The 26,281-nt window shown below is 47.0% G+C and overlaps 1 protein-coding gene across 1 annotated transcript; it reads left to right on the top strand.

The window, feature by feature from the left end:
• Nucleotides 1–171: 171 nt before the first annotated feature.
• On the top strand, nucleotides 172–22,837 carry TM9SF4 (transmembrane 9 superfamily member 4). Its single transcript, XM_067553970.1, has 18 exons — nucleotides 172–212; nucleotides 8,723–8,833; nucleotides 10,289–10,388; nucleotides 10,984–11,152; nucleotides 11,276–11,402; nucleotides 12,998–13,121; nucleotides 14,155–14,273; nucleotides 14,475–14,586; nucleotides 15,211–15,281; nucleotides 15,754–15,886; nucleotides 16,529–16,610; nucleotides 16,700–16,775; nucleotides 17,153–17,236; nucleotides 17,826–18,001; nucleotides 18,408–18,471; nucleotides 19,177–19,296; nucleotides 19,892–19,981; nucleotides 20,609–22,837. Exons 1-18 carry the CDS (start codon nucleotides 192–194, stop codon nucleotides 20,756–20,758), a joined length of 1,929 nt encoding a protein of 642 aa, XP_067410071.1. The 5' UTR covers nucleotides 172–191; the 3' UTR covers nucleotides 20,759–22,837.
• The last annotated feature ends 3,444 nt before the right edge of the window (nucleotides 22,838–26,281 follow it).

The raw sequence follows: 26,281 nt of genomic DNA, 5'->3' as shown, positions 1-26,281 counted from the left end.
GCAGTGCCTATGCTCGGCCGGGGCCCCGGCGGCCTCCTCGCTCCGCCTGGCGGTCTCGTCCCGGAGCCCGGGCCCGGCTGCCCTCCCGGAAGGGAACCGACTTCCGCCCGTCGCCGTCTCCATGGTGATAAACTTCCCCAACCAACCACCAACTACTTCCGCTTACGTCGGGCCCGACACGTGGATCCAAGATGGCGGCATCGGGGGCCATGGTGAGTGGAGCGGCCCGTACAGCCCCTCTCGGGGCCCGGTGCCAGCGGCCCGGGGCCTTAGCGGAGCCCGCCGAGCCCGGCACCCAGGCCCCGCCCCGCCCCGCCCCCTCCCGGGGCTTGTCCCGGCCTCTGGCTCCTGGGCCTGAGCTGGCTGCTGCCCGGGCCGGGCCCACCAGGGCCCCGGGACGGCTGTGGTGGGGCGAGGGGTGAGTGTCGAGCCCTGGCTGGGGCGGAGCCGTGCGCCGGAGGCTTGGCGGGGGCGGCGGCGGGAAGCCCGGGACGGGGATGGCTGGGTCCACTGGCTGCTGGGCTCGGTACTGCCCGGGGACCGTGAGCTGGGGGTGGCCGGGGGGGAGGGGAGTGTATTGAGTTTCTAGGCTGGGGGTTGCTTAGGGAGAGTAGCTGGGGGCGTTGGGGCCCCGGGCTCGGTTGGTGAGTTGCTTTAATTCTGCGCTGTAACCCCACTACTCTCACAACTTCGCCAGCTCCCGGCGCTCTCTTGCAAGAGTCTCCTGTATCTCTGGGATTTGTCCCCAGAGTTGATCACGGAGCACCAGAGGCTCCAGCTTGAAAGAAGCGCTCTCCCTTGAATCCTGCTTCCTTGGAATTGCATGAAATGAACATCCACACCCTTCACGTGTGACACTGACTTGAGTCCTGTCCAGGGTCAGGACAGGGTCAGACTTTGCACCAGTCAAGTTTTAATTCAGGGAAGCATGAAATGCACTAGGTATGAGGCCTTTCATTCTCTTTGGCAGTGGTACTTTCTCTAGCCCTTGGTTCAGTGATTCCTGTTTTTGCAAGGAATAATCTTCTAGCAGAATCACAGAAGTTAGAGATGGAACAGACCCCTGACTTTGTCTTGACTAGGAAAAGTGGTCATGTTTAGGTTGAGCATAGTTAGTACATGTTAGCTGAGCCCAATCTAAGGTTGGGCATTTGACTGGTCTGAAAATAATGGACAAAAATGGTCAAAATTTGAAAGCACTAATTTATTAGAACACTAACAACAGTAACAGGAAAAAAAAGTAAGATTCTGTGATCTCCAAAAGGCTTAGCCGAAGTTAAATACTTAACTAACTTGTTTTTTGTAATTAGTGATAACTGAGTTATTTTAACAACAAAATGCAAAACGCAGTGAAATGAAGTTCTAAAAAAAAAAAAGAAGGATTGGCACCATGGTGCCACCAAAGAGGTAGGTAGGCAGGCTGCTGCCTGCATCAGGGCATTCTTGCTGGAATATTTGACTGGTCAAATAATAGACAGTCAATTGACATTATATGTCTGGTCAATTGACTGGCCTAACCTAAACTAAGGTTATGTCTGTGCTAGGGACCTTACAGCACCACAACTGTATTGCTGCTGCTGTGTTGCTATAACGTCTCCCGTGTAGCTGCTCTATGCCGACTGGAGACCACTCTCCAGTCAGCATAATGAAACCACTCCCAACAAGTGGCTATAGCTATGTTGGTGGGAGAGTATATCCCGCCGACATAGCACTGTTCACACCGTCACGTCTGTTGATGAAACTTATGTCAGTCAGAGGGGTGGTGGGGTTTTTTTCGCATCAAGGACCGACAAAAGTTTTACCGACAAAAGTGCTAGTGTAAACATAGCCCTAATCGCTTTTCCTAGTCAGGACAAACCTTAAAGTTTAGAATCATCCTCTCTTCCCCACCCCTGCATGAGAGGGAGATGGGTGTGTTACATTAAGCAGGAAAGTTAGCATGGCTAAGAGAAGGTATTGATGTCTTTATCACCTCCATTCAGTAGCAGGAATGACTGCTAAATGGGGACTGATCTCTCTGCTGACTTTACATTTATGCAAAAAGATTAAATTGTTGCCTTATAGATAGTTCACAAAAGTAGCTTGTAGTTAAAAATTCTTGACCAAACATCTTTTTGTTTTTTTCCACCCTAGAACTTTCAACTTGAGGTTCTGCCTTACCTTCACGTAGCTACCGTGATGGCCTGTTCTAAGACAGTGGTTCTCATAGTAATCTGCAGAGCTGCTTCTGTCATAGTGATGAATTCTCACAGTCTTCAAGCAGTAGTATTTCCCACTATTTGTAACCCAGTCTGAGACCTATTTAGGTCTTGTTTATTCTGCACTTCAAAAAATACATAAACCTCCCCCTGTTTCACCACTACCAGAAGAGCTCCACTGTTCTTAATAGGAACAGTTGCAGAGCTAATGTAGGCAAGGCTCTGGATCTAGATGGCACCGTGGTAAAAGTGCTGGTCCTCTGTCTATATGAGCATTACCACTGGCAGTAGTGAGATGGAGGGAGATTTCCTCCCAAAAAGGTAATAGAGAGACAGGTTTATGGTTTCTAGAGGGGTTTTTGACCAATGCATCTCTTTTAAAGTCCCTCTTTGCCTTTTATGTGGCTACTTTGTCTTAAGTGGTGTGGGCTTTTCGTTTTTTAGTGTCAATTCAAGTGTAATCAAATTTGTGGCTGATACTAATATACAGGAGAACAAATCAAAACCACAAAGTAACTTGGAGACAATAGAGCAGTGCAGAAGATTCCTAATTATTAGCTGTATAACTAGCTTCCAGAGGTTCCAGTCAGGTCAGGGTCCCATTGTATTGGGTATTGTGCAAATGTAAGACAGTCCCTACCAAAAAGAAATTGCAAGATAAAATCCTGCACCGAGGAAATAAACAGAACAGTGATAAAATAGGAGATGTGTAGATTGAGCCAACCAGAAGAGCCCTGAAAATCCACAGATATCTGCTTTATATCTGCGGATCATTTTTTGTGGATGGTAGATCAGATGGGGATCTGAAAGGCGGTGAAAGCAGCTGTCTGCAGCTCATAGCCTTTGAGGCTGCTTCCCTGCATTTGAAATCCAGAGGTGGGGACTAGACACCCATCAGCTGTTCGGCAGGGACATAGGGGCTGTGCTTTTTTCTATCATTCATGTTCTTTTATGAAGGATGCTCATACAGATTAGAATATTGTGTGCATGGCTTATAAATGGGTGACGCTTGTAATTCATCAGCATACTTTGTGGATATAAATGTTGGGGCACTAATAGCTGGGAAGGGATGTGAGAGGTGTGAAGTGTGGTGTTAGGGCCAGAGGATGCCATGGGAGATTGTTTCAAGATTCTTTGCATGGAAGTACAGGAATTTTCATTTATTTTGTTTCAAACATCTTTATTACCTTGTTTGTTCTTTCCCTGTGGAGTTATTTCTGTGCCCATTTGGAAGGCTGAGGCCTCTGGGCTTGTACACGCTAGTGCTCATTTCAGTATAACTTAAGTCACTCGGGACTGTGGAAAAGTAACCCCCCTGAGTGACGTAAGTTACACCAACTTAAGTGCTGGTGTGGACAGCGCTATGTCAGCGGGAAAAGCTCTCCCACTGACATAGCTACCGCTGCTCAGAGAGGTGAAGTAATTATGCTGATGGGAGAGCTTCCTTGCAACGGCATGGAGCATCTGCGCTAGTGGCACTACAGCGAAGCAGCTGAAGTGATTATAGTGTAGACTAGCCCTCTGTCTTGTGTAGATTTGAGAGCAAAGGAGGCTCTCAAAGGGGCAGTCTGAAACCAGTGTGAATGCACCATTTGTCTCCTTGCCAAAGGCTTTCAGTGGCTCCACTGAGTGCATGTGAAAGCTGGTCAGAAATATAATAAAGATGAGCTTGTCTTAGCACAGTTGCCAAGAATATCTAACAAGACTGCTGTAAAAACACTGGGACCTCAGATGGGGCGAAAAGCAGGTGCCAGTTGTCAGTGTCATTCTTATCTGTTCATGTAAGACATGGGTGATGGTATATGTGCTCTATTTAGAGGGGAGCTTAGGTTTGCTTTGTCTTCCAATTCTCATGGAAATGACTGCTTGGGGTTGGCTCACTACATAGGTTTCTCTTCTCTATTTTGCTGCTTTTTTCCCCCCCAAACATGGCTTTATGTGAGTTAAAAGGAGGCTGGCACTGCCCCTAGTATAGAGGATGGAAAGATGCACAGGACTGGAAAGAGCAAATCACACTGACTTTTTTCCGATCAATGTGTATATGGTGTCAGTCACCATTCAGCACCCTTACCCCTCCATTTCCACCCTTTGAGTAAACATATAATATTGTCACTGGGTTTACAAGTGAACTTTGAAACTGGTCAGAAGGAAGTCCCAAAGCAAGCCCTGTTCACTGTCTGTGATATGAATCATGTTACTGCCATCTGAGTTTAGCCTGTGTGAAATAAGCTCCTGGTCTTGGTGCTGTCCCCAGTGGACACCTCACACTCCCAGTCCTGTGAGCTGGCCTGCTTGTTGGCAGTCTCGGTAGAGAGGCCACTGATTTGAGTGAGCTTGGTGACTGGCTTTCTCACCCCCCTGGAAACGATCCCTTCAGATTAGTTTTGAGGCATGTTAGCAGACTGGCATGGAGAGAAGCTTGTAGTGTCTTTGTTCTGTGGATAAACTATGAAACTCAGGCTGTGTCTACACTGGAGACCTTACAGCGGCACAGCTATGCTGCTGGAGCTGTGTTGTTGTGAGGTCTCCCGTGTAGCCGCTCGATGGTAATGGGAGAGAGCTCTCCCATTGGCATATATAACCACCCCAAAGAGAGGCGGTAACTATGTCCCAGCAACATAGTGCTGTCCACACCAGCACTTCTGTCGCTGAAACTTGTATCAGTCAGGGGCGTGTTTGTTTTTCACACTCCTGACTGACCGAAGTTTTACCAACAAAAGTGCTAATGTAAACATAGCCTCAGTCTCCTGCACTGGCATCTTCAGTGGCTGTAAATTCTCACACATTCTGTGTGCACTTTTAAAAATATAATTTAAATAGCTAGTAAGCTCCTGTCTAGCCAAAACACAGGCAGAAGGTTTAGCTATAGACAAGTGTCTGTTTTGGAAACACTAACAGATTCACAGATTAACTGGTGGCCATTCTTGATGACTTCATAAATTAGATTAATAACAGTCAGTGGAACTTCCTGCTGGAATTGTTTGCTTGTGTCAAGTCTGGTGCTGATTATTCAGAAGGAACTTCTTGGAGAGGATTTGGCATGTGACTGTGCCTGAGGCTAGTCAGTGCTGATTTTCATGCATGAAGGAACGTCACATGTCTGGTGGTGTCATTACTATATTATGTAGTTGTGGGAACCCTTTTGTGACACACCAGGAATTCCTGGCAAGGAAGGGTCCACTTAGCTTCACAGCAATAAGGAAGTTATTTCTCTGGTCTGTCTCAGTGAGATTTACCTTCCAGGTCTGTGGAAAAGCTTAGAATTCCTGTGCAGCTCTTCGCTTGTAGAGGTCTTAGAAATAGCCTTTTCCAATGCTTTCCTCTCCTCCAGATTGTGTTGTGGATGCCTGTCCCTTTGATGGGTTGGTCACAGTGGAATGGGAACAGTGATTCTTGTCTTGCTATCTGACTTCAGGGTGAATAATGCTGCTCCAGCTGCTTGTTTTCTCCCTTGTTTAGGGCTTAGTTGTTTTGTGTGAGAAACTTAAATTATGAAACTTAGTCCATTAAGATGACTTTCATGTGCTTAAAGGTTTTCTATTGGGATTTGGAATTGTGTAACTCCATGGTCCCGCTTGTTGCCATATGCTGCAACTTCCCAGTACACCAATGGGATTTTCCATCACGAGAGTGATATTTCTTTTTGAAATACACAGTGTTGGTGAAAGCCACAGTTGCACAGACCTGTGATTCTGGAGGTCTACTTTGATGCATCCATCAGAATACCGTACTTTAAGTAGAGAGAGAAGGTAGGTGAGGTAATATCTTTTATTGGACCAACTTCTGTTGGTGGAAGGTACAAGCTTTCACTCTACACAAAGCGCTCTTCTTCAGGTCTGGGGAAGTAAGCAGAGGTTGTTTTTTTTAAAGGAGACAGGACACAGTCCTGCAACCTAAAGGAATCTCTCATGCAGAGGACCTGCTGGGCTAGGTCTTGGAGTTGTGCAAATCTGTTGGCACATGTCCATATTGCTGCAGCTAAGTTTCTTTTTTATCTTGAAACAAAGAAGGAAGCAAACCTGCAAATGTGAAAGAAAAGGTCCTGATAGTAGCATTAACTCCTTCCATTGCACATGCTACATGTTGTTATGCATTGGACAGCCATGCCTCGAATCTAAACTGTAGAGTTCCCTCAAATCCCACCTGCTTCCCTCGTCCTCTTGGCGTCACCTTCAAGGCCTGGCACAATCTCACCCCTGCCTGCACTGTATCTCTGCTCTTGTTCCCTCCTCCCAGTTCCCTTTCTTTGGGTTCTCTATATCTGCAGCTTTCCGCTTCACACCACCTTTCTGGCGTGCCTTTGCACCTGAAACAGTCTCCTTATTCTGTCAAATGTCTACTGAAGACTTCTGCAAATCCTTCCTATGATACCTCCATGCCTGCTCATTTCCTGAGCCCATCCCATGTTCCTTTTTATCCAGTTATATTGTAAGCTCATCAGGCAAGAATTGCACCTTACTCTGTTCTGTAAAGTTCAGTGTACATTTCTGACACTATGTAAAAAATGAACTCTAGTAGCTGTGGGGAGGATGTGTGACACACAGCAAGGTTTCTCCTCTTAGCCCTTTATCCACGTAGGGGACCTTTTTCATCTTAATGGGACCAAACTAGGGCCCATGCAGAGGCTTACATTATAAAGCCTTTATTTTCTAGAGCAGATTATTGGACTGGGTGAATACTTGTAAAGCTGTAATCTTGTGTTGCATTGAACGAACATGGGAACTCTAAGAACACTTCTGTACTCTTCTGATACTGTGACAGGACATCCAGTGCTTGGTTGTGCATCTCTGTTCAGGGTCCTTTCTGTTGACTCTCACTGGCAGCCAGCCCAGGTGGGTCCTATTAGCTCCAAAGGTACAGAAGGTAGAGGGGAAATAGGGTCAGGTACAGTGGGGCTCTGTAGGGGGAAAACATAGGAGTAGCTAATCTCAGAAGGACGCTTAGCATGAGGTTTGTTGTTTAAACGAAAAATAAAGAAAACTCCAGGAAGGGGTAAGTTTGGGCCATATCTAGTGTGTGCGTTTACAGATATTTTCATCCTTTATCACAGTTTGGGACAGGTGTCCTCGCTCACCCTCCTTGTGTGAGGCAGTGCTTTGTCATGGTTGGTGGGCAGATGTGAATTTCCAGGGGCCAGCGTCTTCTCCTCACTGCTCTGCACTATGTTGATTGCCTCTGGCCAAAGAGGGCTGACTTACATTAATTCCCTCGAGCCTGCCAATCCTGCATTAGTTGGACAACAGCAGTGCGTAGACTCTGCGAGATGCTCCATCCTCAGATACAAAGTGTGCTGCCTCCACCATCTTCCCCAGACCCTGCTGACCCAGCAGCTAAACTTTGTCCCAGCCTGGGCAGTGATCCACCAAAGCATCTTCCTCCCCTCTTCCTCCTCTAGCCCCAAGCCATTTGGTCAGTCTGGTCCTTCTCTTTTCTATTTTCTCTGCTCCCTTCCTGTTCTCTTTTGTGCTTCCTTTCACCACCTCTCATGGCCCCTGTGCTGCTGCCTGTAGACATAGTGGCTCCAGCAGAGTGACATGGATTTTGCTGCTCCCATAGGGGAACTGTTTGGGAAAGTGTTGCCTGTAGGCTTGTCTTCACTGCACTGTTAGCTTGAGGTATAACTTGAATGTTGCCCCAAACCGGACCCTATCTATACACACATCTCTAGCCTGAGTTTAGTGGTGCTTTAAACTCAAGCTATCTGACCCGTCCAGGGGCATGGGTTGATGCTTGAGCTTGTGATGAAGGGGTGGGTGTAGCTACAGGTTACAGCTGGAGTTAGCACCGCTCATCTGCTGTTAGTCAAATTGCGGTGTGCAACGCCAGTGATTAGAGAGAGAGTTGTTTTACAGTGTAGCAGGAAACACTACTCCTGTGAACAGCAGCCCAGGGGTTGCGTCGGGAGAACTACTGAAGTGCCCTGGTGGGCTGAAATCCAGTGCCACATCTAACACCCTTCTCTATAGCTAAACATGGAGTTACCAGGGTGAAGTATAATGTGTATTTGTACGTGGGAATAGAAATGTCAAGCGTCAGCCCAGTGAATGTTACATACCTAGCAGATTATGTAGTGTGCAACAAGAATGTGTGTGGGGGGTGGAGTTTAGATACAGCATGTCAAGGAAAGGCTTCTTTGTAGGTAGTGGAATGAGAAAAATGGTGATCATCAAGTGTCCATGGTCAACTGCTTCAGAGCTCTTGTTTCCCCAAATCTGCAACATGTTGCAGTTCTGTTCTGTAGCACATTCTGCCTAAGAACTTTCAAGCACTTTACGGATATTAATTGCGTTTCACAACACCTCTGAGATAAGTAAATAAGAGAAACAAAGGTGGGAAGTGATTTGCTTAGAATCCCAAGTTGGGAATAGAGAGCCCAGTTCTGTTGACCTAGTTGTACCTGACTTGCTAAACCATGCAGCCTTTATAAATGTCATTTGCTGAGTGGGGAATTTCTTGTCCACCATGTTGCCTTTGTCCCATCGGGTGTTGTTCTGATGTGGTGTGATATTTTTTTTTCTTTGCAGGAAAGACTGATGTGCTGGCTGCTGCTCTCGCTCTTTCATGAAACAAGCTCCTTCTATGTACCAGGTGTAGCTCCTATCAACTTCCACCAGAAGGACCCCGTAGAAATCAAGGTAGGATGGATTACACAGGAACAAAAATGGGCAGCTGTGAAAAAATGGCCAGAGGGCATTGGAGCTTCTACACTGTGTTGTTAATACCTGACTCTAGAACTGCTTCCATCCTGCTGGGAGAGAGTTCAGACTTGGTTTCCAGACATACAACAGTCTTAAAGCCATTTATTTATTTATTCTAAAGCTGTGGGCTTAGTTACTTACAGGCCATCCAGAAAAGTGGATGACTGTGGGGATGCTGGGGTTGGCTAGTCATGTACGAAGCACAGTGCAACTCATTTTCTGGCCGCAAATCCCCAGACCTAAGCTATTTTTAGGCAAACAAGACTAGCCGCGGGCTACAGTAAAATTGCACGGTAGCCTCAGGAGGGATTGGATCAGAATAGTAACTCGCAAAGGGATTTCAAAAGCCAGCAATGAGACCAGCTGGCAAATCTTTCTTTGCATTTCCAATAAGTGAGGTTGGCTTCAGTTAGCTCCTGTTTGTCAGAACAGATATTGGATCTCTGCACCTCCGCTGTACCCTGCATTTTTGTGGGTACCCTCCAGCAGTATTCAGTTCTGTCGCTATCTGATGTCTTCAGAAGCAGCTTCTGCTCAGTTCTTCTTCATATAAGATTGAGGACATGACTAGGCCAGGTCTAGATGACAAAAGTTTGTCAGCACATCTATGTTGGTCAAGTACGTGGAGGGTGATCTCTGACCAGAACTGTGAGTAAACGCCCTTACTGGAGACACAGTTATACCCGCAAAAGTGCAGTTTTGCTTGGATGAGCTTCCTCCACACTGAGCGTTATTCTGGCAAAGCCCTCCTTGTGTAGAGCTGGCCCAGGATTTTTCCAAAGGTAATGACAGTGGTAACGCCAAACCATTCTCACAAACCTGTGACCAATTCAGAAGCTTCAAAAAATAGGCATGGGATAGATTCAAGAGGGCGGTAGCTCTAGAGGAGTAACACCCAGCTACATCAGCCACACCTGCTTCAGGCATTTCTCCGCTACTTAAAGCGGAGTTGGCTACAGCTGGTGGGTCACATAGAACTCTGAATAGGCTGCAGAGGTGAGGAAGTTGGGAGCTTTCCCAGTAACTTCCATATCTCCTTTCCTAGAACAGGAAATTCCAAATAAATGCTTGGGACTAATGTGTCTGGGTATCTCTGCCTTGTGAAGAAGACAGTTGCATGATGACATTTGTCATACACAGTGGTGTTCGCTACCCCACGGCTGCCCAGCCAGCCCTTTACATACATTCCTGCTCAGTTCTGGCTCTCTAGTGCCCTAGTTAACGTCACTCATGGAGATGTCACTGATTGTTCCTGGGCTTACAAAGTGTTTTCCTTTTGAAATCAGCCTCCTGAATGAGGCTTCAACTTCCAGCTGATGTAGGGAGAGTAGGAAGTGGGCTGAGTTTTTAGCGGGTCACAGTGGGGAAGATAACGGCTGCTTCTTTCTTCAGGCTGTGAAGCTCACCAGTTCACGAACCCAGCTGCCATATGGGTACTATTCATTGCCCTTCTGCCAACCCGACAAGATAACATACAAGGCTGAGAATCTGGGTACGTACCCACCACGCAGCACGCTCTCAGTATGTAAATATGCTGCTTTTGAGGCCTGTACAATGTCATAGGCTGAGCAGTAACAGCACCGGTGCTTGGAACACAGTAACATTTGCAGCCCTACCTCTTGCATGGTACGGGCGTGAGCGACTTCACTGTGTGCATTTAAAGTGGGAGAAATAATTGCAAAGGTAGCCTATGATAAGCTGTGACTTCTGGAGGGGGAGCCCTCTCCAGTGTACCGTGCTCTCCTTGCTAGCCGATCAGAGGCAGCCACAGGCTGCTGGAATATCCAGTTAGCCAAGGAGTGAGGGGAAACACTTCTTTGGTGGATTATTATTTTTGTAGTTCCATCAATGTACTTGGTGGCTTCCGACAAACAAGACGAGATCCTTGCTCCAAACGATCCTTTCGCATAAAGTCACCGTGTGCTGTAACCTCTCCAGCTTCCACAAGGCTCTGCTGTCCACACTGCAACTCACTGAAGCTGCCCTCATTGCTCCAGGATGTGTAGTGTGCTAGAAACCCTGTGGCAGAATCAGCGTTGCTTGATAATGGTGTCCCTCCCCCCTCCCGTTATGTATCTGTTTCTCAGGTGAGGTTCTGCGGGGGGACCGGATAGTAAACACGCCCTTCCAGGTCTCCATGAACATAGAGAAGAAATGTGAGGTTCTGTGCGACATTCCCAACAAGCCAGTGACCCTGACTGTGGAACAGAGCAAGCTGATTGCAGAGCGTATCCGGGAGGATTACTATATCCATCTGTGAGTCCAGCTCCGTGTGCGCGAGGGGACGTTAGCGTGCCATCAGAATCCCACTGTAGCAGGGTTGGGTTGGAATCGCTGTACTGTGGACTGGTTTGATCTGAAAATTTTGTGTGTTCTCAGTATTGCTGATAACTTACCTGTTGCCACGCGGCTGGAGTTCTACTCGAATCGTGAGGAGGAGAAGAAGAAGGAGAAAGACGTGCAGTTTGAACATGGATACAGGCTTGGGTTCATGGACAGTAATAAGGTACACTGTTCTTGAAGTTTCCTATATAAAGTCTCTGTGGGACCCCTGAAAAGCCTGCTCTGGAGAACCTTGTGGGCCTCCTTCAAAAAGTATAAAGCTCACAATGAGGTCAGATGCCTGCCAGGGGGAGTGAGGATTGGAACTGCTGCTGAACGGCTGTCTAAAGGACTGAAATACCTGTATGGTATTGTAGATCCTCAGACCTAGGTTACGTCTGCACTTGACCACTACAGCAGCATAGCTGCAGCGCTGCTGTAGCACTTCAGTGTAGACACTCCCAACAGCGATAGGAGGGTTTCCTCTGTCACTGTAGTTAATCCACCTCCCCGGCGGCAGTAGCTAGGTCAATGGGAGAATTGTTCGGTCAGCCTCTCATTATCTACACTGCGGGTTAGGTCGGCTTAACTACGTCACTCAGGGATGTAGCTGGGTCGACCTAATTTTCTAGTGTTTAGACCAGCCCTGATGGAATGGAAAAAAGAGTTGTTGATTCGGGGATGGGGAGCCAGGGCTCCTGGGATGTGTTCATAACTCTGCCACTGATTCACCAAATGACTGAGAGCATGCTTTGTGCCTCAGTGTCCCCATAAGTGAAGTGGTGATGGTGGTGATGACGATTACTTCCCAGGAGTGCTTTGAGGATTATCTAATGCTTGTAACTTGTTCGAGTTCCTTCTATAAATGCCTCTGAGTATTTTTCACAGTATTTTTATTAACAAAAGGAATTGGCTGGAATATAATAATGGAGAGTGTATTTATTCAGGTCAGAGAACAAGAATGAGAATTCACTTGAGTGTGTGTGAATCAAACACATGTGATTGAGAGGGAGGGAAAGGGCATGTTGCAGCAGGGAAAATTAAGGCATTGGCAAAGTTATAAGAACAGACCCCTGGCCACTTTGTGGGGGAGATTTTCAGACTAGTGTGCAATTGCATGCGTGGTTTGTAAGCACAATTACCATCATTGCATGTGCTAGTGGTCAGCTGTGTGTCTGGCTCCTTTGTTCGTGCACTTGGTGTAATTGTGCGTGCAGCTGCACATGCACTTCTGATCACTGGGCACGCTTAAGCTCTTTTGGATGAAGGAAGCCATGTGTACTCGTATGGAGCTGCTGTGCGTCCCATGTATGGCAGGATGAGGTTGAATCGAAGAAGCTGTGCTTAGCATGTGGCAACCAGGACCCTGTGCAGTGTACATATCTGATGTAATAAAGGGACCTTGTAGAGCAGTAAGTTCAAAGGAGCCCTTGTAGCTAGTCGAATCCCACCATGCAAAATGCTGTTGAACAGTTTGCTGGGTTCTGCCCTTAGTATATAGTATATCTGTGGTCACCTGGTCCGAAATGGATTGAAACGTTGTCATCCCATTTGGATCAAACACCTGAGACAATTACTGAGGAGAGAAATCCTGTTCCTTTAATCTGAGAGCCCAGAGAGAGAGAGTGCAGCCTTGCTTTGTAGCTCAGAATATCTGAGGCTGTTGGATTCCTTAACCATCTGGAGAATGTGCTGCTGCTGTGGGCAGCTGTTGCCCCCAGGTGTTGTCTATTTCTCCCTAAGGTCACTAACACTTCTTTTAATGTCCATCTGTTTTAGTTCTACCTGCACAACCACCTCTCCTTCATCCTTTACTACCACAGAGAGGAGGTGGAGGAGAATCAGGAGCCCACCTACAGGGTCGTGCGGTTTGAAGTGATTCCCCAGAGCATTAAACTTGAAGGTAAAGTCTGTAGTCTACCGTAGCCTGCAAGGATGGCAGCAGAGCTCCCTATGGTCACTGCCATCTGCATTGCAGGTCCAAAGAGGAAACCAAATCCCAGTATGGCAAGTTCCAGCTGCAGAGCAGAGCTGGGCATTGGAATAAGGGATTTTGAAATATGTCCCAGTAAATAAAAGCACCTGCTGTGATATAAGAGCAGTGGGATGTGCATGAAATTGAATTGCACCACATGAGAAAACTGATCAAAGGAAATATCCCTTTTGCATAATTCTCCTGTGAAACTCATTGCCACTAACTTTCATGGAGGCGAATGGGGTTCACAAAAGACAACAGGCATAGACGTTAATGTGGAAAGGAGAACAGCCACACTGGATGGAATTTGAAAAGATGTCTTAGATGGGATATATAAGTCCAGCTGATGCAGGGCATGAGCCAACCTCTCGCTGTTGGGGGTTAGAATGAAACTCCCTCTATGAGCTCTGTTGTCCTGTGCTCCTTCCTAAGCAGCATCTGGTATCAGACCCTGTTGGAGATGGGGTGGAAGTAGATGGACCCTGGTCTGATCCAGTATGGTAATTCTTATGATCCTACCACCTCCCTGGGAGTGGGAGGATGTAGGGGGTTGATGGGTCTTCAGTGTTTCTGGTGGAGTGGAGGATCCACCCCTTTGTTTCTCTTCCAAACCTCTGTCTTAAGAGGCTCTGTTTCTGTAGCATCTATCTTTCCAGCTGAGGATGGGCCTGGCCAGGGTTCCCCACAGGAATGCTGATCCTGTGTTGGCTGGAAGGATAGCTTTTGAACAATGAAAGGCTGCTCAGCCACCGAGGGAGAGAACTTCTTCTGCCTGCCGCCGCCCCCCTCCCCCCCCCGGCCGCTCCTTGCCGCCCCCACACACACACAAAACCCACACACACACACAGTGTGTTCTGCTGCCTTCAGTAAGAGCAAGACCGTGCCTTAGAACTCTGCGGGGAGCTTGGTGGAGGGAAATGCCAGTATGGGGCATACAATGTGGGGGTGTTTTCTCCTGCAGATCTGAAGGCAGATGAGAAGGGCACGTGCATACTGCCCGAAGCTGCAGGCTCAGCCCCTCAGGAGATAGATCCTGCTAAGAAGAATCAGCTGCTCTTCACCTACTCTGTCCACTGGGAGGTGAGTAAGGGGCGACTTGGCTGACCTGGACTCTGGGATGCGCTGAGTTCCGGGCTGCATGCTGAGACAAGTGCCCTGGTTGTCCGTGTGGCAGACAGGAGTAATGAATTGTGTGCGGGTATGCTTTGATGAGCAAGTGCGGGGAGCCAATGGCTTTTGGGGTGTCTCATCAGTTTCCAACATGCTGTTCTCTTCCTCCAGGAGAGTGACATTAAATGGGCTTCTCGCTGGGACACGTACCTGACCATGAGTGATGTGCAGATCCACTGGTTTTCCATCATTAACTCAGTTGTGGTTGTCTTTTTCCTTTCAGGTGAGTGACCTTGGGGTGGGGGTTTATCTCCCCATTGCTAGCCAGCAGGGTCAGGAACGTGCTTTAAACATCAGCTGCAGGTGGGCATGTCTGAATTCCCAAATAGGTGCAGTAAACAAATAGAGTTGTGCCAAGGGGCAGTTTGTGTAAAACTCCCATCCCAGGAAGCACCTTTTGGAGTCAGCCCTGGGTTCTTGTTTCTTGTATGGTCCAACTGGACTTTAGGTGGAGGAGTCTGCTCACGCTTTGACTTCTGCCACTCGCCATGTGCACAGATACTGGTGTGCAATTGTCTCTGCCTCTTAGTGTTCCCCGTCTACCCCCTAGTGAGCTGTGGAACAAACTTGGAAAGACAACATGGCCTTGTTTGTGCATGAATACTCCTCTTTGCCCGTTGAAGGCAGTGACAGCTCCCACTGACAGCAGTGGTGCAGGAGTAGGCTCCGGGGGAGCAGCTGAGTTGCTTAAGTCGTGTCACCTGGGCTCAAGCACGGAAGGAATGAGTTCTGACCCGGGAATGCTGAGTCCCAGCTGTGGTTCTGCAGCATCTAGGAGAGGAGGAGGGGCAGGTCGCTTGGGTGCCTTGTAACAAAGCCTCATTTGCTCTGGGTTTGTGTATTGCAGGTATTCTCAGCATGATCATTATCCGCACACTCAGGAAGGACATTGCCAACTACAACAAGGAAGATGACATTGTACGAAATGTATCTTGTTCTCCTGGGGGGGAAGGGTGCGCCAAACCAGAACAAATGGGAAGGGGCCCTTCTCTGAAGACATGATGCATTTCACCCACCCCTACTTTGTCAGGGGTGTTCTTGAAGGTGGGAGGGGCAGCTCTAATAAACTGATGGGGAGGGTAGAATGGTTAGATGAACCACTGGTGTATTGATCAGCTGAGCTGCCAGAGGTTCGTTACCACTGACTTTATTAAACTCTTCCGGAGTGACTGAGTAAATAACTAGCTCAGTAAACGTGTCCTTGTATGCGGTAGCCCAGATATAAAGCTGTGTTTAGAGACCCTCAGTTTAAAACCAAGCGGAAAGCAGAGTGAGAATGATGGAATCGCTGAAAAAGAGTTGGTGTAGGGGGAGTGAGACATCCTGAAGGAGCCTATATTTCCATCTGGGTAAGGAAATCTCAATGCCCCCTTTTCTGGTCTTGCTACAGGAAGATACAATGGAGGAGTCTGGTTGGAAACTTGTGCATGGAGATGTCTTCAGGCCTCCACAATATCCCATGATTCTCAGCTCGCTGTTGGGCTCTGGAATTCAGCTCTTTTGCATGATCCTGATAGTTATCTGTGAGTATCACCAATGGGTTTGGAGCAGTCTTAACATGAGGGGAAGGATAATTCTGTGTCTTTACATAGGCCTGATCAGGAGCAGAGCTTCAGCAGCTCCCCGTGCGGGTGGTGCTTGCCTTGTCTTGGGCTCAGCCCCTACGTTTGCTGGCCATGTCCTGATTCAGACTACAGGGCCGTACTTAGTAGATCCAAGTTTCTAGGTGTCTTTCCCTAAGGAAAGCACCCAGATTTTTCTGTGTCGTGTCAGCCATTGTGGAGTGGTTTGGATGCTGTGGTCCACCAATGATCTGAGCGCTGTGTTGGGCGGGGTTGTGGGAAGACTCTAGCAGGTAAAGGAAAGCACACACTGTCTTTCTGAGTGCACCTCTTAAAATAGTTGGAAATACTGAGCGGTTTGACGTGTGTTGCTCCTGGCTGAGACCAAACAAAGCCTTGGTGCTACTTGGAAGGGTCTTATCCCTCCTGTCTCTGGTCACCGGAGGCTGCTGGTCTCAGGTCTGGCCTGAGAAAATGAGTTGTGTGTGGGAGGTGACGCGATCCCCGGCTGCTAGATTCTCCAGCCAGCTGGAGTGAGGCAGGGCCCCTCGAGAGAGCGTTTGTCCATCTGTTGCCACCTTTCTCTTGTGCTTTACGTCGCAGTTGTTGCCATGCTGGGGATGCTGTCACCTTCTAGCCGGGGCGCCCTGATGACCACTGCCTGCTTTCTCTTCATGTTCATGGGGTAGGTGTGTCTGCTGCCTTTAGGCCATGACACTGTTGCCTGTCAGGTGATGGGAGATAACCTGGCCTCTTTCCTGTTTTCCATCCCAGGGTTTTTGGGGGGTTCTCTGCTGGCCGTTTGTACCGGACGCTGAAAGGCCACAGATGGAAGAAAGGGGCCTTCTGTGTAAGTGACTTTTAGAGTTCCTTTGCTACGCTTGCTCAAGGCAGAATCCACTCATTGAATGACCATGTGCAGTTAAGCATCCTGCTGTAGTGTTGCTGGGCAGGTGGGCATTGCCCAGCTGTATCAGAGAGAGAGAGGCTGGGTATGGGGTTTGGGTCCTGGCAGCTCTGTGGGGGGGAAATCCTGACCAGAAAGAGGTCTTTGTGGTATGGATCACAACAAAGCAGAAGGGCATGGGGGTGGGATCACAGGCAGGCATGAAGGGGAGAGGTGAATGGGTGTTTCCTCTGCACCTAGTTTACCCCAGTGATGGTCCCATTATGAACACCTGGTGGATAACAAACTCCCGCTTTCTTAACATATGCTCTTTCCCACAGACGGCAACCCTATACCCTGGCGTAGTCTTTGGTATCTGCTTTATCCTGAACTGTTTCATCTGGGGGAAGCAGTCCTCTGGAGCGGTGAGTACCCAGTTCTTGCAAACCTGGCTGGGTAGGGTGATCATAGAGGTCTGTGGGGAAGGGGGGCACTTAATCTCTGGGTTCCTCTAGTTTATGGAGGTGTCTGCAGTCAAGCGCTGGCCCTGTAATGGTGAGTGTCCTGAAGCAGATTTCGGTAGGTGGGATCTGGAATTCTAGGAGTGCTGTTGAAGGGAAGTGTTCCAGCTACAAATGTCCTGGTGACGGGCCTCCCCTTGCTTCCCCTCTTGGCTGTGTCCTTTGGAGGGGCACAGTCTGACATGTAAACATGCACCGGCAGAAACAGTTCAGAAAAGCAAATAAGTCCATGTTGAAAAGCGCCTGCCTGCCTGCTGTGATGTGTTTGAAGCTGTCCCTGGACACAGATGGGATGTGAGGCGAGGTAAAGCCAGTGTGAATGGCTGAATCTAAAGCATTCCCATGCTGTGAGAGGGAGCCAACTGTGGGGTCTCGCTGACATCCCCTGTTTGGTGGTGAGCTAGACTTTGAAAAGCTGCTCTGGTTGTTGGCATTGGTGAATTTGGTGGATGGACTTGCTAGGACCCTAGGATGATGCTTGCTGTGGTTCCAGGTTCCTTTCCCCACCATGGTGGCTTTGCTCTGCATGTGGTTCGGTATCTCCTTGCCCTTGGTCTACCTGGGATACTACTTTGGATTTCGCAAACAGCCGTATGATAATCCTGTGCGGACCAATCAGATTCCAAGGCAGATCCCGGAGCAGAGGTGGTACATGAACAGATTCGTTGGGTGAGTGGCAAGTGTTGAGTAAATCTGGTGGTTTAAAAGACTCCCCCAAGTTCCTCTGCCCACTGTAGAAGTCAGCCATCTGGTGCTCTCTGGACATGACTGGTGAATTGCATGTGTGTGGGCAGCCCCTCCCACTGCACCCCCCAATGTTTACTCATTGTAACATTGTGCTGCTTAGAGGAACAATAAATGTACCCTGGTCTGTGGTTTAGTACCTCCTGACCACCTACCTGATGAGATTTATTAAGGGCCAAGAAAGCAGTTGTTCATTTAATTAATTGTGAGAGACTTATTCCAGCTGTGTCCTTTGACCCCGAGTGTGTCTGGCTGTGGGTGGTGGTTTTCTAATCTTTGAGTAAAGACAGTCGTGCTTCGCTGGTAACCGAATTTCTCCCTCGCTGTGTAGGATTCTTATGGCCGGCATTCTCCCTTTTGGAGCCATGTTCATTGAACTGTTCTTCATCTTCAGTGTAAGTACCCAATCCTCCTCTCTTTGAAATAGAGTCCCTACCATCACTGAGCCCCCTGCTGCACTCTCCCTTTAAAAAGAGGTCTGCTCCAGGCGGAGAATCCTCTATCCTGGTGAGTGCGTGCAGGGAGTGGGAAACAGTTTTGCTGCTTCCTTTCCTCCCCCCCCAGTGGCCTTGTGAATGAAAGCACTACTAGACTATAGGTCTTCCAGCCTGTTTTCTCCCTGGGGTTCTTGAAAGAGGTCTTGGGTTAGAGTAAGGACAGCCAAGGTGAGGGGAGGCCCCAAGGCTGCTTCAAAGCATAGAAACCACGGGTGCCGCTTTTCAGATGAGACAGCTGCAGTTCCTTCCCGTGTTCCACCTTCCTAAGGACTGTGACCAGCAGAAAACACAGGGGTCGTTACTGTGAAGAACGAAGACCTGCTCCATCAGCAAGAATTCTTCCCACCTCAGTGTGTCCCTGAGATTGCATGGCCCCCTTTCCCTTAGCTATTTGGGGTCTGGGCAGCTATTTCTTGCCTAGCTTTGTGAACTTGCTCTTCCAGCTTAATGCCTTTCCAGGCGTGTTGTGAAGCATACCAGGCTCCATGTATCATGTTAGACCCACCCTCGTAATGAGCAAACCACTTAGTTACTTAAGTCAGCTGTTTGAGAAGTTAGACTAATGTCCTTTGGTTTACACCAGTGTTGCTGTCCTTTTCCCAGGCAATCTGGGAGAACCAGTTCTACTACCTCTTTGGCTTCCTCTTCCTGGTGTTCATAATCTTGGTGGTATCCTGCTCCCAGATCAGCATCGTCATGGTGTACTTCCAGCTCTGTGCTGAGGTGAGACATGCCCCTGTTGCCTCTCAGTAACTCTCTGTGGACGGCCCTTGTGTCTTCCAAGAAGGGCTGTTACTTGACTGCTACTTCACAGCAGAAGTCTAGCCGGCTGATGTGGGGCTCCAGCTTACAAGGTGTTAAATGCCCTCAACTGCTATAGACTTCAAGGGGTGTGAGGTTGCTGAGCACCTTGCAGGCTGAGGCTGAGTCTGTCTCAAAGGGAGGTGCAGGAAGACTTGTTTCAAGTATAATCGTTCCTGGAGAAGTACCTCCGATCTGCAGATTTCTGAAGGAGCTCTTCCTTGTTTCCCATTGCATGTGTCACGATAGTGGCCTGGCTTTCTGTTTCATTGTTAACTGTTTGTTTGTTCTCTGTTATACGTCCGACAATTTGGAAATGATTCATAAGTTTCTTCTTCATAACAAGATGAATGAATCCCCAGACAGTGGCTTTCTTTTGAAAAAAAGAGGGTGGTAACCTGCCAGCCTCAGGGGATAGTTTGTACCCCATCTGGGCCAACGAGGCATGTGTAGCTAGGAGCCCAAGAGGGAAATAAAGTCCTGGGAATAATGAAGTCTCTCTCTTCTACCTTGTCAGGATTATCGCTGGTGGTGGAGGACCTTCTTGGTGTCTGGAGGATCTGCCTTCTATGTGCTGATTTATGCCATCTTTTACTTTGTGAATAAGGTATTGTCCATCCCCATTGTGTAAAAGCTCTACATTTCCCCCGGGCATTTCAGAATTTGGAGAGGGAAGTCCTATTGGGTCATCTGGTTCTAGTCCATCCTGCTGCCAGTGCTTGGCTGTTCTCTGCAGTATCCTTCTTTGTTCATTGTTCAGTGCTTTTTTTTGCCTCTAGAGATGATTCTGCTAATTACACTATTGAAATGCAATAAGGTTCAAGTACTTGGTGACTCCAGTCTTGCCTGCATCCACCTACAGGGAGTGATCTAATGTTTGCTTAATGTTCTCAACCTCTGCCTTGGCGGGATCATCCCCAGCTGGGGTGATATTAATTCAGTTTGGGGTTACTTCCGTCTCTCTTCCAGTGGATCCCTGCTGTGACTTGGAAGGAGCTCCACCTTTTAGGAGTGGGGAGAGGAATTTAGATTCCATGTTCAACTTGTCCTGTGCTTTCCTTTCTCACTGTTTCCCCTGACCACTCTCTTGTGGAAGAGGGATAGAAGTAGATATAGGAAGAGGAGTAGGTATAGGAAGAAGAGGAAGAGGAACAGGTTACTGAGTGACTTGGGGAGTTGACGCTTAGCATCACTTCGGATTCAGCCTCACTTTGCTTTTTCTCCTCTATTCTAGCTGGATATCGTTGAGTTCATTCCCTCCCTACTCTATTTTGGCTACACTGCCCTCATGGTCCTGTCTTTCTGGCTCCTTACTGGCACCATTGGCTTCTACGCAGCCTACATGTTTGTCCGTAAGATCTACGCTGCAGTGAAAATAGACTGAAGATGCATAGACTCAGCACAAAGCAGACACCTCTGTGTGCATTTCCTCCTGGAAAGGAAGAGGATGATCCTTTCCCAGTTCTTTTAAGGAAACAAAACCCAATGGGGGAGTGACAAGAGAAATAAATAACTCCTGCTCATTTTGGAATGTAATTTTTGGCACAGTGTACATGGATTCTGGGGCTACTTCTGGGGGGACGGGTGTGTAGAGACCTTGCATTTTAACTTTATTATTTTATTCCAGTTCTGAGGGATTTTTAGCTGAAAATATCCCTCTATGTAAGTAAGCCCCTTTTTTGCTAATTCATTCTTTTTTGATGTTGAATAACAAATGGATTTGAGACAGCAATGGAAACACTTGTGAAATGTTTTTTCTTCAGCCCTTATGGCACTTGGGTTCAGAGAGAGACTTCAGACCAATAACACACAGGGTTTGTCTCCTGCCTTGGGTCTGTTTGGAAGAGGTGGAGGGTACTTCAGTGTGTGGTGAGCTAGGAGGATCTTGAAGGCTTCCCCTACATGAGTGAGTCTGGCATGCTTTGACTACAGCAATGTCCAGCGCTCCAACTGGCTTACAGTTCCATGGAGACGCCATTCAGAATCTGGCAAGTGCAATTTCTCTCTGAGTCGGCCTGAGAATCGTAACAGTCTGCATCATTTCTCCCTCCTCTTCCTTTTGGACAGCGCATACCACTCCAGGTGCATAAACTGGAGGGGCTCAGAGGCGGGCAGGAGTTATTCTCTTCTGGAAGAGCTGAGTCACCTTTAGTGGCAGCACGACGAAGCAGGACATGCCATTGTACCAGAAGCAGCGGGAATACTTGTTGATTATCTAGAGCACAAGGCCCTGGACCCTGGAGAACATTTATGAGATGGCCACATGGTTTTGTTCCATTAATTGCTTTGTTCTGGCCATCTGAGGAAACGGGACAGTCCTACTTCTTAAGAGAGGCCTCTGTGGTTGGCTATTGCCCTGTATAGAGAGACTCATTACAGTGTTGCTTTAGTGCCAAGAAATCTCTGCTTCTGAGTTGGGACATGTCTCCTGCAAAGTGCACGTAGGCTATCTGGAAGCGGCCAGGGGGAAACGGAGTAAGTGGTTTCTGAGGATTTCCTCCCACTTCTGTTTCTTAAAGGGGAGGTGTGCTTCCCACCTGCTCTGCCTCTTGGCTGGTCCCGCTCTCCACTCCTCTCCTCACTTTGCCTCCAGGGAGCAGGAAAGATTCACACCTCAATAACTTGTATTCTGCTCTTGGGTGCAAAATGGGATGAGCCCTCTGGACTAGCCAGGGAGTGCTATTCTTTAGGGGGTTCCTCCTTTCCCATGGCTGGATGTCTGACTCTGCCCACGGGAGGCTCTTTTTAACTTACCTTTGAATTTTTATTTGGGTCATTTCAAACAAAACTACAGCTACTGGCAAATCTAGTCCCAAATTGCAGCAAAGCCTCTCTCCATCCCCAGATCTAAGCTGACTTCAGTCAGGCTACAGGGGTGACTTTAGTCAGGGCTGTAAGAGTTCTTTTTATTTCTTCAACAGGACAGGGGGGAAAAACGGTCTCCAAATATTCTGCCGTCACAGGCAACAGTGATATCATTTAGACACAGACGTGACTCCAAACAAGACCCCTCTCTGTTGCTAACAGTGAGTCTGATATATTTGAGGGTTTCTGTACCCTGAGTATCACCGTAACAATCCACACGGGGGCTGTGTAAAGGGTTCTGACTTTTAATAGTGACCCTTCACTCCCCAAGCAGGAAGAATGGAGAACTAAAATCCCAAACCCTTCAACTTCTCCTCTGCATTAAATCTTGCCTAATAATCTTCAATTACCCAGCCAAGAATCAAGGATGGAAAAAGGGAGCATGGGATACACTCGTTAACTGTGTTGTGGGATCCTTAGTAATCTCTGATTTAAAATATCTTTCTGAGATTCTGGGTGATTTCCTAGTGCGGAATTTCAGCCAGCATTAATTTCTCTCCCTCCCTCCATACTGTTCTCTCTGTATTCTATTCTTTGTATTTTTAATTAATGTATGTATTCTGTGTCCTACTGTAAATAAATATGCCATTGTCCTGTTGTCCTAGTATCCTGTGTGAGCAACCTTTCATGGTCTTCTCTCCCATTACACCTGTTTTGACCTAATCTTTTGTTCTTAAAAGATGATAAAAGTTTGATGTGTAATTGCAGTAGGAACTACAATGTGAATCTATTTAGGGAGAAAACCTACCTTTATTACTCCAGCGTAAAGCTTAGGCTCTTCCCAGTGCAGCATGTTCTTCATAATGAGGGGAACTGAGGCACAATCGTTTGGCTAAAACACAGGTCTTAGAGTTGGGGTTCTGTTCATGGCTATGATACTGATTTCCTGTGTGATGCAGCTAGACAAATTATTTAACCTCTCTGCCAGTTTTTTCAGTTTTCGGCAAAACCTATTAGGGACTTATCCCCATATCTGTTTATCACACTATCAACAAATGGTCAACATAATATTGTTGCTAATAATTTGAATAGGGATTTTTTGAGAAGCGTTACAGGTTCTGTCTACACTACAAATTCAAGCAAGCCATGGCTGGTAATGTGAACATTTCTTGCTGTGGTTTAGTATTGCAGTGTGGATGTATGACCTTAGCATGTTGTTAATCTCATTCAACACTTGAGTACTCTTCCAGCCTACACTGTAAATGGATGCTGCCTTGATAACCGTGTTGTAAGCAGGTCCCCGCTATGACTGGTTTTTGTATAGTGGATATATGGGCAAGTTAGCTAGCATGCTTCCTTGAAAGTAAACCAGAGTTTTGTTCACTCTGGTCAGGAAAATGGTGCTAGAACCTTAGTAGCAGCAAGTCATGTTTCAAACGAAAGCTATAGCTACCAGCAATCAAGTGGCCAGCGTGTTTAAATGTAAGCCTCCAAAATAGTGTGGTGCCCCTGAAAGAATGAACATACGAGAGCTGTCTCTTCATCCATTTGCTCAGCCATTCCATATATGTGAAGGCAGAGATTAAAAGTACATCCAGATCCATGTAGGGAGCTGGAGCTTTGTGATCTACCCTGGGCTTCAGCCTCTGAGAAAAAGTGCAAGTCTCCCCCAAAGAGAAGCTCAAGGCAGATAGTTCAAACATTTTTAATAAACAACTTCATTATAAAAACCTTTTCATTTTGGACTTAATTCTGTAAGACAATGGAAAAGCTAATTTAACAGAGCTGAGCTGTACATTTCCTAATGGCACTTGATATTTTACAATTCAAAACCTTGTTTTATATAAAGCCCAAAAATACTTCAATAAAAAGAGGTTATTCACTGTGTGTACAAAAGTGCTAGAGAGTTTCTTTAAAAAATAATCCAGCTTTAAGGAGGGGAAGCTTCTGGCCTTGACAGCTGTGGCTGTAGGAACAGAGATTGGCAACTGGTGCTCTGAAGGTGCAGCAGGGAAGAGGGTGAGTTGCACCCATGGTAAAAGAAAATAGATGCTGACTCCTTCCACCCCAGCTACACTAGCTGAGAAACTCCAAGTTGCTGCTTTTGGAAAGGGGTACTCTCAGCCTTTGGACCAAATACTGCCTTCAGCTAGAGGCCCCACTCTTGCAGAATATAACAGTACTGTGTACTGGAACCTGAAGGCAGAATTTGTCCCACGGGTGGTAGAGTTCACCCTGATTTGGAGAGGAACCTCAGCCTGACTTTGCCATAGCTGTGAAGGCCATTGTAGCTTTTCCTCCAGTAGCAGGTTCAGAGCTTGACTACTTCAACAGGTGAATTGGGGTGGCTTCCAGAAGTTCCCTGCACTGTGCCTCTTGCCACCACCCAGTTTTTGAACTTTTACTAAGGCAAATCTTTCTTTTTTAGTTAAATATCCTTGTTAAAGTAAAATATTGATACAAATGTTACAAAAACTTCTAAAACAGCTCCTAGATATTAGGGAAAACTACAAAAAGAATCAAGACCTTAAAGAGGCATTAAGAAGGGGGTGGGGAGAACTCATAAGCTCAAAACATGAGTATCCAGCACAAGTAATCAAATCTGCCTCGCAGACTTCGGCATTCAGAAAGAACCTGAATTTCAGCTCTTGCCCCAAACTTGCTGGTCTGCACACCAGCCAAAGGCTGCATCTCTGAACAGAACGTGCTGGTCAAGTCCACAAGTGGAAACCTTAAACATTACTTTGAAAGTAACAACAAAATGCAGAAGGAAATTTTGGGTTTGCTGGTGCAGATGCCAAGTATGAGCTGGTCTTTTCAGCTGGGTACTTAAATTAACTAGGACCCATTTTCTGAGTGACGGGTGGTGGTTATTCCTGCACTACAGAAATAGTTTCACATAGAGCTTTCCCTTTATCATCTCAGTATATCCTATGCAATAGACCTGTTTGTTCAGATTCTATAGCAAATTCCGGGTAAGATGCAGTGCCTGTGCTAAATCACTAAGAATACAGCAGTGGAGTGGGGGAATTGTTAAAATATGCTTGTCTTAAAAAATAAGGAAGTTCAGACACTTTGACGGGTTGTGCAGTTGCCCTGTTTAATAAATGAAAATAAAATCCCAAATTCTCTGTTTTCTTCTGTCAGACTTTGTTTCCTGGTCACTTCCACTGGTTTTTCTTGCTACATGTTGTAAGAACATAATTTGAAATGTTTTCCAAGTTTTGTGTTTGTTGCATGAATGGCTAGAGGCTGGTGGGAAAGGAACAAAACTGCATGGTTTGGGGGTGGGAGGTGTACAGCAAACAAAAGAACTGAGCACTTGTTTTCATGTCTAAGAGGATACTGCTCAGATTGGTTTTTTTTTTTTTCTACTTACAAGACTGTACATAGAGTTTCAAGTCGCCTATTAGTAACATAGGAAGCAAAATGAATTTTCAATAGGAAAACCCAAAGTGGTAAGTTCTTGTGTGTGCTCCATTTTGAGGGTCTAATATCCTTGGTGACCAACTCAAAGGTTTTTGCTAAAGCAGCCTTTATAGAGACAGGGATGTGTCCAGTGAGAAGCAGTCTATGAAAGTGTGGGGAAGATGACTCTGGGTATTTAGATCAGGTGGTTGTATGTTAAGGAATTGCCTTGGTAGGTAAGAGCTCTCGCCTTTGCTGAGGCCGATAGAATGAAAATCATGCCAAAGCAGTATGACTCGGAGTACAGTTGGCTTCTAAATGAAGGTTCTGGGTTGCAATTTGCTGGCATCAAAGAATAAAGCAAGCCCAGAACAGAAGGATGAAATGGAGGTCAATCTTTATAGATTTATGGCAGACAAATACAAACTCCTTATAGGCAGTAAAGGAAGAACCTGGGACAGATCTATTAACATTGGAAAAACAGGTCCAGGACTGCAAACAAAGGAAAGAACTCTTTTATGTCAGTAATAGTAATATCTAGCACTTTTCATCTACTGATTTCAAAGTGCTTTACAAAGGAGGGAAGTATCATTTTCCCCATTTTACCGATAAGGAAACTGAGAGGTGAAGTGACTTGTCTATGGTTACCCAGCAGGCCAGTGGCAGCGCTGCAAACAGAACTCAGGTCTCCAGA

The sequence above is a fragment of the Emydura macquarii genome, unplaced genomic scaffold, assembly GCF_026122565.2.
Source record: "Emydura macquarii macquarii isolate MOO-44397 ecotype Brisbane River unplaced genomic scaffold, CSIRO-AGI_Emac_v2 contig_1483, whole genome shotgun sequence".
In the NCBI taxonomy this organism is placed as follows: domain Eukaryota; kingdom Metazoa; phylum Chordata; order Testudines; family Chelidae; genus Emydura; species Emydura macquarii.
The sequence above is the reverse complement of the archived record's forward strand: the minus strand, read 5'-3'. Positions and strand labels throughout refer to the sequence as shown.

Coding starts and splice junctions, on each gene's coding strand:
- TM9SF4 (XM_067553970.1), top strand. CDS start 192: ATGGCGGCATCGGGGGCCATG. Junction 13,122..14,154: donor CCAGAGCATTAAACTTGAAG/GTAAAGTCTGTA, acceptor TTTCTCCTGCAG/ATCTGAAGGCAGATGAGAAG. Junction 14,587..15,210: donor GGTTGTCTTTTTCCTTTCAG/GTGAGTGACCTT, acceptor TGTGTATTGCAG/GTATTCTCAGCATGATCATT.